Below are 12,663 nucleotides of genomic sequence, written 5' to 3'. Positions count from 1 at the left end.
TCGGCCCCGTGTTGACGCCGACAAGGGCTGCCTTGGCGGGAACTCCGGGGCGCTGCCGCCGCTGTTGGCCCTCCGCAAATCAAGCGCCTGTGACAACATTGTAATTACGCTTCCGAAACAAAGGCAGCGAGGAGATGCATTTTAACTACCCTTTATTTGCTTGCTCCAGGGGGCCCTGTGCAAATCAGGGCTGGAGAGCAGGTGCTGAGGTTAAAAATACGCGCGGCACATTCGAGAGCCCCGGGCCGGCTGTCTGCCGTGTCTGTGGCAAATGTGTTTTCCTGGGGGCCTGAACGTTTCAGAAGGTGATGGGGTGGACGTGGAGTGACCCAGCCGTGGGCTAACTACGGCCCACGAGCCGGATCCGGCCCGTTCGGCTGTTCTATCCGGCCCGCGGAGCCGAAAGAGCAGAGGGTTCTCTTGCTCTCCCCTCCGCTCCTTTACTTAGAATTTATATTAGTTCACACAGACACTCCATCCATGCTTTTGTTCCGGACCTCCGGTCCAGTTTAAGAACCCATTGTGGCCCTCGAGTCAAAAAGTTTGCCCACCCCTGACTGTTGGATTCTGTTCCCAGCGCAGCCAAACAAGGGCACAGAGGACCAAAGCAGGTCTCTCATCGTTCGGGTGGAGCTAGAAAGCAAATTTGTACTTATCACCAACCGGGAGCTTCTCAGTCGCTCATGAATTCAATGTCGATTATTTGTTAAGACTAGGCAATATGTCAATATGTAAATCACAAAGAAATAGCCAAGCCTTGCTCGGCCGGCCTGGCTCAGTGGTTGTGTGCAGAGGTTCGATTCCCGGTCAGGACACACGCCCGGGTTGCGGGCTCGATCCCCAGTAGGCGGCGTGCAGGAGGCAGGTGATCCGTGATTCTCTCTCATCATGGATGTTTCTATGTCTCTCCCTCTCCCTTCCTCTCTGAAAAAAACAAAAACAAACAAAAAGAAATAGCCAAGCCTTAACACAAGCTTCTTTTTTTATCCTCACCTGAGGATATTTTCTCCATTGATTTTTTTTTTTTTTTTTAGAGAGAATGGAAGGGAGGGAGGAGATGGAGCGAGAGAGAGAAACGTTGATGTGAGAGAGACACATCGAGTGGTTGCCTCCCACGTGTGCCCCAACCAGGGCCGGGGATTGACCCTGCAACTGAGGTACGTGCCCTTGACCAGAATCGAACCCGGGGCCCTTCAGTCTTTGGGCTGATGGTCCAACCACTGAGTCAAACCAACTAGGGAGACTTTCAAATTAGAGTTTCAAACAGTGGCATACCACTTAGGGAAATGATGAGTTTCCTGTCCTGGATGGCTTAAAAAAAATTATTAGAGACTTCCTTGCTTGCATGCATTTGACAATAGGAGGATGAGAAAACGTCTGAAGTCTGAGAAGCTTCAGGTCTGTTACAGTGGTTCTCAACCTTCCTAATGCCGCGACCCTTTAAACCAGTTCCTCATGTGGTGGGGACCCCCAACCATAAAATTATTTTCGTTGCTACTTCATAACTGTAATTTTGCTACTGTTATGAGTCAAAATGTAAATATCTGTGTTTTCCGATGGTCTTAGGCGACCTGTCGTGACCCACAGGTTGAAAACCGCTAGCAGGGTCGCCTAAGACCATCGGAAAACACAGATAGTCACATTACGATTCATTAACAGCAGCAAAATTACAGTTATGAAGTAGCAACGAAAATAATGTTATGGTTGGGCGTCACCACCACACGAGGAACTGTATTAAAGGGTCGCGGCCTTAGGAAGGTTGAGAACCACTGTGTTAGGAGAATTCTCCGGGGTTCCCAGGGGAACCTGTGTTGCTCAAAGTACCTGCCGTCCTGCGAGCCAAGGTACCCCGTGTTCCGTGGCCCTGCCGTCACCAGCGAGCGCAGAGTTCAAGGCGGCCTTCGGCGGGTAACCTTTGAACGCTCCTCGGCTTCCTTACACGTGGAGCTGACAGATGAGATTCTCCTTCCACCGTGAGTCTGCGGATGCAGTATGGTGCAATTAGCACTCAATTAGTTACACAGGAGGGAAACGGGGCCTCTTGGAATGGGGCAGGGCACTTTCACACACGGCCAGACGTGCGGGGGAAAGGAAGCCAGAGACCATTTCCACCCAAAAGGAGTTCTGGCAGGGGCAGCCGGCCGGGCCCAATGATCGCACGAAGCTGCGTTCGAACGGGAGCTCTCCCTCCAAGGATCTGTCCCCGTGTTCCTTCCACGTCACCTCTCGGCAGCCAGAATCCGCCGCTGAAGGCGACAGTCACCAGAGCAACATGATACTGTCCGTTTCCTGCCACGGTCGCGGGAGGCACTGACAGATGGAGTGCTGTAGGAAGTCCTGTTCCAAGCGAAGTCATGGGCATGGGGTCATGGACAGGACAGAAGAGACTGTAGATCCTCCCACGAAAGATGAATGAGCTGAATGCATTTCCCCCTCAAGTTTCGAGGATTTAAAGAATATGTGTAGCCCGGCCGGCGTGGCTCAGGGGTTGAGCATTGAGCTAGGAACCAGGAGGTCACGGTTCCATTCCCGGTCAGGGCACATGCCCGGGTTGCGGGCTCCATCCCCAGTAGGGGGCGTGCAGGAGGCAGCCGATTCATGATTCTCTCTCATCATGGATGTTTCTCTCCCTCTCCCTTCCTCTCTGAAATAAATAAAAATATATTTAAAAAACATATGTAGCCAAAACCGGTTTGGCTCAGTGGATAGAGCGTCAGCCTGCAGACTGAAAGGTCCCAGGTTCAATTCCGGTCAAGGGCATGTACGTTGGTTGCGGGCACATCCCCAGTAGGGAGTGTGCAGGAGGCAGCTGATCGATGTTTCTCTCTCATCGATGTTTCTAACTCTCTATCCCTCTCCCTTCCTCTCTGTAAAAAATCAATAAAATATATTTAAAAAAAAAAAAGATGTAAGGATTTACATCTACTAATAATAATAATAAAAAAAACATATGTAGAGCCCTAACTGGTTTGGCTCAGTGGATAGAGCATTGGCCCTCGGACTGAAGGGTCGTGGGTTTGATTCCGGTCAAGGGCATGTAACTCGGTTGCAGGTTCCCTCCCTGACCCAGGTCAGGGAGCATGCCGGAGGCAACCACTTGATGTGTCTCTCTCACATCGATGTTTCTCTCTCCGTCTCTCTTCCTCCCTTCCACTCTCTCTAAAAATAAAATCAATGGACAAAATGTTGTCTGGTGAGGACTAACAACAACAACAACAAAAGAAAATATGTAGATACTTCCCCAAAACCCCAAGAGATGGAGCTTAGTTCCACCCGCTCTGCTCCAGCGTAAGCTAGACATAATCACTTGCTTCCAGAAAAAGTGCCTATGAAAAGGGAACAATAATAACTTCACCTTGGAGCCTGGCCAGTGTGGCCTAGTGGATGAGCGTCCACCTATGAACCAGGAACTCACGGTTTGATTCCCTGTCAGGGCATATGCCGGGTTTCGGGCTCGATCCCCCGTGTGGGGCCTGCAGGTGGCAGCCGATCCATAATTCTCTCTCATCACTGATGTTTCTCTCTCCCTCTCCCTTCCTCTCTGAAATCAATAAAAATATATTTAAAAAAAAGGTTTATAACCCTAGTCTAATAAAGACAAAAAAAAAAAAAACCCAGACAAACCCCATTGCAGAATACCTTTACAGTATTCCTGAGGATTCTCAAACCAAAGACGGCGAAAGCGTCACAGACTGGAGGCGGTTGGGGGGAGGTATGCCAGCTAAACCCGTCGTGCTATGCTGGATGGGAAATGGGGAAAAAACGGGGACATTAGTGAGAAAACCTGGTGAAATCCCTTGTGGAGTTTTGTTAATAGCAATATACCAATGCAAGGTCAGTGTCTTCGTTTTGACCAACATGTCACTCCCTTGCAAGGTGGGAACAGTGGGGAAACGGGGTGACAGGTATCTTGGCGACGTCTCTGTCAGTCTACCATTACTCTGAATTCCAAGTTCACTGAAACGTTTCCAGGATTTGTTTTCCTTCTCCTCTGTGAAAACCCCTCTTGCATTTCATTCGGGGATTTGGCCCATGCCTCTGAGGCTGCCCCATCAGGTTTTTTTAAGGGTGGGTGTGCTCCATACAAAGGGTGTCTATATTCCTAATCGTGTGGCTCCAACACCAGACTTCTGAATTGTATATCTTTTTTTTTAAAAAAAAAATATATTTTTTACTAGAGGCCCGGTGCATGAAAATTCATGCACTGGAGTGCAGTCCCTCAGCCCGACCTGACCCCTCTCACAGTCCGGGAGCCCTCAGGGGCGGGAGGTGACCTGGCGATCAGGGTCACCTCTGCGGCTGCCACTGCTGCTGCCACTGCTGGCAGCGCAAGCCTCGGCCGGCCCTGGTTACCTGAGCCTCAGGCCGGCCTTGGGTGGCTGCGGGGCTGAAGGGACTGAGGGACTCTGGAGGTAGGCAGACAGAGCGGCCAGGCGCCTGCCACCCCGGCGGGCCTGAGGGGACTGGGTGCTGCCATCTTGTGGCTGTGGGCACCGCCATCTGTGAGGGCATGGCAGTCAATTAGCATATTCCCTCCTTATTAGATAGGATTGATTTCAGAGAGGAAGGGAGAGGGAGAGGGAGATAAGAAACATCAATGAGGAGAGAGAATCATGGATTGGCTGCCCCCTACTGGGGATGGAGCCCCCCACCTAGGCATGTGTCCTGGGAGGGAATCCAATCATGACTTCCCGGTTCACAGGTTGATACTCAACCACTGAGCCACACTGGCCAGGCTGAATTGTGCTTCTTAGAAGATTAGAGCGATCGTTCATCATCAACTTTGTGGCAGCTGACCAGGGAGCCTCTGAAAAGAAGAGGTTCATAATGCTAACCTAATTGCGTACGAAGTCACTCACAATAGGCTGTATAATGGCATGACACAAGGGTAATCACCCCTGGTAAATGGACATAAAGCCGGTTGATGTTTAAATGGTAGGCTTTATTTTGCGGAGGAGTGAATAAAAGAGACTTTAGGACTAATTTGATCCACCATCCCTCCCAAGTGGAATAATGCCTTGGCAGCATCTCTGATGGATCGAGGGCTCTGCTTTTGCTTCTCCCGCGAAGTCACAGCTGACTGGCGAGAGAGCAGAACTTGGGTTTTTCAGTCACGGCAACTCTGGTGCTCTGTTTACATGGTGGGTTGACCTCTTTCCAGAAGACGGGAGCCAAGACTTAAGACGGAGTCAGAAATAATTCATACTGTTGCTAGAGGAGGTCCCCATCCTAAAATTTCTACAGCCATGGCAAACCCAGATGACTTGCCTGTTTGGGAAGAATGTCCCACTTCCTCCTTGTCCATCTCTATTAACTTTATTTTCTTATCTTTTTTAAAAAAATATGTTTTTGTTGATCTCAGAGAGAGGAAGGGAGAGGGTGGGAGATATAGAAACATCGATGATGAGAGAGAATCACTGATTTGCTGGCTCCTGCATACCCCCTAGTGGGGATGAGCCTGCAACCCAGGCACGTGCCCCACTGGGAATCAAAAGGTGACTTCCTGGTTTATGGGTCGAAGCTCAACCACTGAGCCACACTGACTGGGCTTAACTTTATTTTCTTAATAATGGTTTTCAGGATTTATATTTTCCCTCTCCCCGATTTTCCATGAACCATCCTCATATATTAAATTCAATTTGGACTTGATTGGCATAACTTGTCACTGTATAACGGCATGACACAATTATTATTACCCTTGGTAAATGGACATAAAACTGATGTTCTCGTTGGTGTTGTGGTGTTATCCTTGGCTTGTTTAGCCGTTGGATTGGGAACTTCCAGACTGGTAGCATCCTTTGCATCTTCCTTATTCATGGCTTTATGTATTGACTAGAGGCCCGGTGCATGAAATTCATGCACCTGGCGGGGTGGTGGGGAGGTGTCCCTCAGCCCAGCCTTCACCCTCTCCAATCTGGGATCCCTCTTACAATTCAGGACTGCTCGCTCCCAACCGCTCACCTGCCTGCCTGCCTGATTGCCCCTAACTGCTTCTGCCTGCCAGCCTGATCACCCCATAACCACTCCCCTGCCAGCCTGATCAACACCGAACTGCTCCCTTGCTGGCCTGATTGCCCCTAACTGCCCTCCCCTGCAGGCCTGGTCCCTCCCAACTGTCCTCCCCTGCTGGCCTGAATGCCCACAACTGCCCTCCCCTGCTGGCCATCTTGTGGTGGCCATCTTGTGTTCACATGGGGGTGGCCATCTTTGACCACATGGGGGCGGCCATCGTGGGTGTTGGAGTGACAGTCAATTTGCATATTACTCTTTTATTAGATAGGATGAATCATAAATAATTTCAATAACTGATTGAATGGATGGATAAAAGGACCGATAAATGAACATCCGGTCACGTTATTGCTTGTAAGGCAAGTCATGACTCCCATGACTGTACTTCTCATGGACTTTCACCCGGTAATTTTCATTTCCTCCCTCATCACCTAGGCAGGGAGGTGCCACTTGATCTCTGAGCGTTGGTGTGCCCTCCATGTCTCTCAGATCCCCGTCAAGAGCCACGTCCGTCACCATGACATCTCCTTGGTCACTCAGCATCAACATGGGTCCCAGAGAGGAGGATCGAAACACATTTGTGTTTCTCACGTGGGGGCATTGAACTCAGGGCATATTGAGTATCTTCTTCGTTCTTGGACGTGAGCCCTGGCAATCAGAGGCGAGTTACCTGATGTCCTCTTTATGGCTTATGATAGCCTGCACAGCTGTGGACACCGTTCTGCACTATTAAAGCTGCGACTTCACTGGCAAACTGCCAAACCTTCAGGGCTTGGTCGCTGAATCTTGTAAGAGGCTATTTTTCATCCCAGGGTCCACATGGTCACTGCCACCTCCACCCTTCGAAGCTCTTTTTTTCTATTACCTTTCGCATTTACTTAACCTCTCGACTCTCATCAGTTTTCTAACCCAGCCTGCTAGCATCGATTTTTCTCCCCTGGAATCTTCTGGTTTCTTGAGCGTGAACTATACAAAAGATAAAATGTCATCGGTTTAGTGTTAAAAATGATCTTCCTCGAACCTTCTCTTACCTACTCCCTCTACTTCATGAAAGGGAGTCTGGGAGCTTGAACAGTCTGGTGTGAAATGATCAACAGCCAAGAGGGATTTACTTTGAGGAGGCATATATTAAAAAAATATATATATATGTCTCTGGTAGAGTTCTCCAGGGACATCTGTGGATCTTTGGGGATCCAGGACAGGGTGTTCACATTTCCAAAGAGGCACCCGGGACCTACAGAAGTAGATGGTAGCGTCTGTAATTCACGGATAGATCCTGAGAAGATAGCAGAGTGGAGCTTTGGAGAGAGACTGGGCAGGCGGACATTAATAGAAATTTGTTAAGTTGGAAGATAGGATAATGCCTTCATGACCCAGAGGCTATGGCCAACATCTGTGAACTGGAAGGGAAAGAATTACTCCTTCCTGGGAAATGCTCTAAATGCAGAGTTGCATGTTGTGTTGTGTTTTTTTTTTAATGGCAGAGCAGCTGTCATTATAATTATCATAATCATTAGATTTGAGAAAGGGAGAGGGAGGGGGAGAGACAAAGAGAAAGAGAGAGAAACATTGATTTGTTTTTCCACTCATCTATGCATTCATTGCTTGCTTTTCTTGAATGCACCCTGATCGGGAATCAAACCCCCAACTTTGGTGTATGGGGATGACCCTCCAACCGACTGAGCCCCCCCACCAGGGTCGCAGAACAGCTGTGTTAAGTTAACACAGGTCAGGAGAGGTCACGTGGTGGGGGAGGGCGGGAATCATCAAACAGAAGTCACCACTGTCCTCTTTACGTGCCTGCTGCCTTCGGGAGAGCTTTATCTCTCCTTGTGATCTCCAAGCGCACCTCCGTCTTCAGAGACATGTGGGCATGCTTCCAGCAGATGAACCGATATTACTGCTTTCTCTCCGGTCACCCATTTGCAGAGTCTGACCCACTACGCAGCCGCCTCCGGCCCACAAGGCCAACATCAGAAAGTTGACCTCTTAGCCCGGCCGGCGTAGCTCAGTAGTTGAGCATGTGGACCTATGAACCAGGAGGTCATAGTTTGATTCCCGGTCAAGACACAATCCCCAGTGAGGGGTGAACAGGGTGCAGCTGATCCATGATTCTCTCTCATCATGGATGTCTCTCTCTCTCTCTCTCTTTCCCCCTCTCCCTTCCTCTCTGAAATGGATAAAAATATCTTTTTTTTAAAAAAGAAAGGAAGTTGACCTCTTAGCATGAGGATCTTCGGTTGACTCCAGACTGACATCATCAGATGGCCCGGGGTTCTGAAGCTGGAAGTGGCCAGAGAAATCCTTGCTGTTTATTTCTTGAGTGGGAGCATGAGGAAAGCAAGTAGGGGCCAGAGAAGTTAAGTGATTTACCGGAAGTCATAATGAAGAAATTGGGTTAGAACGAGGTTTACTGCCTCCAAGTCTGATGTCCGTCTACTCTGTATCATGTTATCCTCTGCAAAAATCAATAAGGGAGAAACTCAATAAAATCTTTATGATATTTTGCCGTGGAAATGGTGGTTGGTCTAGATCAGTGGTCAGCAAACTGCGGCTCGTGAGCCACATGCAGCCTTTGGCCCCTTGAGCGTGGCTCTTCCACAAAATACCACGGCCTGGGCGAGTCTATTTGGAAGAAGTGGCATTAGAAGAAGTTTAAGTTTAAAAAATTTGGCTCTCAGAAGAAATTTCAATCGTTGTACTGTTGATATTTGGCTCTGTTGACTAATGAGTTTGCCGACCACTGTCCTAGTGGCTCCGGGCTCCAGATCGGGATCCCAGCGGGTTAGGCAGGAACTGCATTACTTTTATGGCCTAACCTTGGGAGTTAAGAAGTGTTACTTCTTTTTAAAATTTTTATTTGTTTTTTAAAAATATATATTTTTGATTGATTTCATAGAGGAAGGGAGAGGAAGAGAGAGAGAGAGCGAAAGCGCATTATTGATCGGCTGCCTCCTGCACGCACTCTACTGGGGATGGAGCCTGCAACCGGGCTTGAGCCCTGACCGGGAATTGAACCGTGACCTCCTGGTTCATAAGTCGATGCTCAACCCCTGAGCCACGCCAGCTGGGCCTCAGACCTATTTTTAGATTATTCAGCGTTTCCTAGGCACAGCCATGGGACCTAGCACCCAGTTGGCGCAATGATGGCAAACTTCTTCTTTTATAAGCCCCACTGTTTCCAGGCCAACCCCCATCAGATGGGAACGAATCTCATTTGGTTTCATGCGCAGATGTTTCCATCCATACTCCTTAAAACACCTCTTTCTCTTGAATTCATTTCAACCTTGACAGGAAGTTGTTCCTTGTACCTGAACTCAATTTGTAAGGACGCCGCTTCTCCCTGGACCCTCTTACGTGAACACGGAGAGTTGCTGGTCATCCTTCTCGGCGTTGGAACCATGCTTAGTAATGGGAGCTTCTGGTTGGCGCTCCCTTCCCTCATTCATTACCGACTCCACCTTTAATAATGTCCCTTGTTTAACCAACGGACGGTCTCTAGCGAGTGTTCAAGCCTCATGGCTGGAGGAACAGGTTTAGTTTTGGCAATGTCGTTTTCTAGAGTTACGAGCTGTGTCCTGTGCTCTTGGCTCATGCATTTGGGAGAGATTCTGACATACTCTTTAGGGACCAAGAATTAGAATTTCATGCCCAGCTGGCGTGGCTCAGTGGTTGAGCATTGACCTACGGATCAGAAGGTCAGGGTTCTATTCCCGGTCAGGGCACATGCCCGGGTTGTGGGCTCCATCCCCAGTAGGGGCATGCAGGAGGCAGCTGATCCATGATTCTCTCTCATCAGTGATGTTTCTATCTCTCTTTCTCCCTCTCTGAAATCAAGAAAAAATATATGTTAAAAAGAAAAAGAAATAGAAGTCGGTTTCATGAAGGAAGAGGGAGGTGGAGTTCTACTCCTGCCTTGGTAGCAACATGAGCAAAGCTTTGAAGGCCCAGGTACCCATGGTGAGCGTGCAGGTACCCATGGTGAGCGCGGGCCACCGTGACTGGTCCTACGTGGCCGCCACACGCAGTGCTGGGGTGTGGGCAGTGGCTGGAGATGAGCCACCGAAGGCTGAGTGACGGGTAGAGTCTTACTGACTCATGATGAGTCAGGAGGAGGAAGGCCTCAGACAGACGGAACATTGCCAAGCAAGGGAGCAACAAATTCGAACCAGAATTCGAGCAAATTGCAGGGCAAACTTCCCGCTCCCGCCCCAGACTGTGAAAGACACTGTTTGTTCTTCCCACTGCCTGCCTCTCCCTGTGAACTTGGCAGATCCACTTTTTTTTAATAGGAAAGTCTTCATCAGGGGATTTACTCAATGATTCCTTTAACAGGATCGTTAACGGAACATTGAGGCCCGTTGCAGCCTGCCTTCTTGAATCGCTCGTTTATTATTACTGTGGGTGAGATAACGGCGTGGTGTGGCCCGTCTAAAATGGTGGAAGATATTTATTGGTAAATTTAGCGGTGCGTAAATTAATGCCAGTGGAGAGTTTGTGGAGCCTTTTTCCCCCCTCCACGGATAGCCATGATTTCCAATTAAAGAAAAACAATATTGTGCAGATCCATCCCGGCTCGGCGCTGAGAGCATTCTGAGCTCAGCATCTCTATGACGATACTGTCTCTCAGTTCCTGTGGGACAGCAGGATTCTCTTGGTGGGCGGGTCCTATGGTTTCTGAAATCAGTTTCTTTCCTGTTATTAAAACCATAGTGCTTGTGCCCGGCTGGTGTGGCTCAGTGGTTGAGTGTCGACCTATGAACCAGGAGGTCACGGTTCAGTTCCCGGTCAGGGCACCTGCCCAGGTTGCAGGTTCAGTCCCCAGTAGGGGACATGCAGGAGGCAGCTGATCCATGATTCTCTCTCATCATTGATGTTTCTGTCTCCCTCTCCCTCTTCCTCTCCCTTCCTCTCTGAAATCAATACAAATATATATTAAAAATCCAACAACCCATAGTGCTTGGGAAGAGGGTACATGGAGGTGTGAAATTTTCTTCTTTCTCCATCACATTGAAATTCCATAACAAACTACCCAAATAAAAGTAGCTTTTGCACGTGAGGATATTTATTATTGCACTCGCCTGAAAGTCCACAGGTTGGTGGTTCCACAGGGTTGGTCAGGTGGTTAAGAATGCCACCAGCGCCCGGCCAGCGTGGCTCAGTGTTTGAGCGTCGACCTATGCACCAGGAGGTCACCGATTCCCGGGCAATTTGTGTCTTGACGGCCTGGCCTGGTGACTGTAACGGATGGTTTCCAATGAACGTTTGCGAGATGACTGCATGAATAATTAAATGAAAGGAAATGAAATCTGGGTCTTTTTCTTCTTTTTAATCAGTTTCTACGTTGGTCGGTTCCCCCTTTCCTCTTTCTCTCATCTGTCCATTTCCCATCCTCTTTTCCTTTTTTTGGCTCATATTTTATAATGAACTAATACATTATATTCATTAGCTAGCAAATCTGGCATTTTATGTCACCCAACGTTGCACAGCCTTGCTTTTATCATTTGACCCCTTCCCTCTACTCAGAAGAAATGCAATTTTTTTTTGGGGGGGGTGGGTGCTGGAGGTGGACCCGGAAACATCAGTGTGGATTAGGGACACCATTCTGGGGCTCTCTTTTCTCCTATGAACCATCTTTGGGTCCACTTTCAAAGGGCCTGAGTCCTGCCCTAGCTGGTTTGGCTCAGTGGATAGAGCATCGGCCTGCAGACTGAAGGGTCTCAGGTTTGATTCCCGGTCAAGGCACATACCTGGGTTGTGGGCTCGATGCCCATTTTATTATATATATTTGTATTGATTTCAGAGAGGAAGGGAAAGGGAGAGAGAGATAGAAACACCAATGATGAGAGAGATCATGGATCGGCTGCCTCCTGCACATCTCCTACTGGGGATCGAGCATGCAACCCGGGCATTTGCCCTGACCGGGAATTGAACTGTGACCTCCTGGTTTATAGGTCGAAGACACTCAACCACTGAGCCATGCTGGTCAGGCTCAGTGCTTGTTCTTTTGCCCATCATACTCCTCCAAAACGGGTCCTCCAGGTGGGGCTCTGAAGGGGACATAGGGAGGCAGAGCCCCATGGGAACTCCCTCATTGTCATGATTTAGGGAGCCCCCCTTTTTAAAAAAAGTATTTTTATTGATTTCAGAGAGGAAGGGAGAGGGAGAGAGAGAGAAACATCAATGATGAGAGAGAATCATGGATCGGCTGTCTCCTGCAAGCCCCCCACTGGGGATGAGCCCACACCCCAGGCATGTGCCTTGACCGAGAATCGAACCCTGACCTCCTGGTTCCTAGGTCGACACTCAACCACGGAGCCATGCTGGCCAGGCTGGGCGCTGTTTATGGCAGGAAGTGTTTCTCAGGGGAAGGAAGCCCACCGCCCTGCCCTCTCCACGTGCAGCCCCGGCCACGACGCCTCCCACCTCCCGCGTGTGGAGTGAAAGGCACTGTGTTCTCGTTGCAGAACTCCTCCGACCGGGCGTCCATCCTGAGCATCCTCCAGGTCCTCGGGGACCTGCTCTCCGTGGGTGAGTGGGCCGCGTGGCCATCCCTGGCCTGGTGGGCGTGGGGCCTTCCTGGGGCTGTGGTGTCGCCCGGGAATCTGGGGGCTCGGGGTTTTGTTCCCGCTCACGTTTCTCTGTGAGACAGAA

The 12,663-nt window shown here is 49.5% G+C and overlaps 1 protein-coding gene across 1 annotated transcript in view; it reads left to right on the top strand.

Moving 5' to 3' along the window:
• AGBL1 (AGBL carboxypeptidase 1) overlaps positions 1–12,663 on the top strand; it is a gene marked incomplete at its 3' end in the record, with an annotated part of 283,890 nt that overhangs the window by 16,083 nt on the left and 255,144 nt on the right. Inside the window, exon 2 of the mRNA XM_080651582.1 lies at positions 12,477–12,540. Coding sequence (XP_080507708.1) covers positions 12,477–12,540 — 64 coding nt within the window. The remainder of the gene's footprint in view (positions 1–12,476; positions 12,541–12,663) is intronic.

Source organism: Plecotus auritus, assembly GCF_963455305.1.
Source record: "Plecotus auritus genome assembly, chromosome: 15".
NCBI lineage: Eukaryota > Metazoa > Chordata > Mammalia > Chiroptera > Vespertilionidae > Plecotus > Plecotus auritus.
Note: the sequence above shows the minus strand (reverse complement) of the source record. Positions and strands in the feature narration are given on the sequence as shown.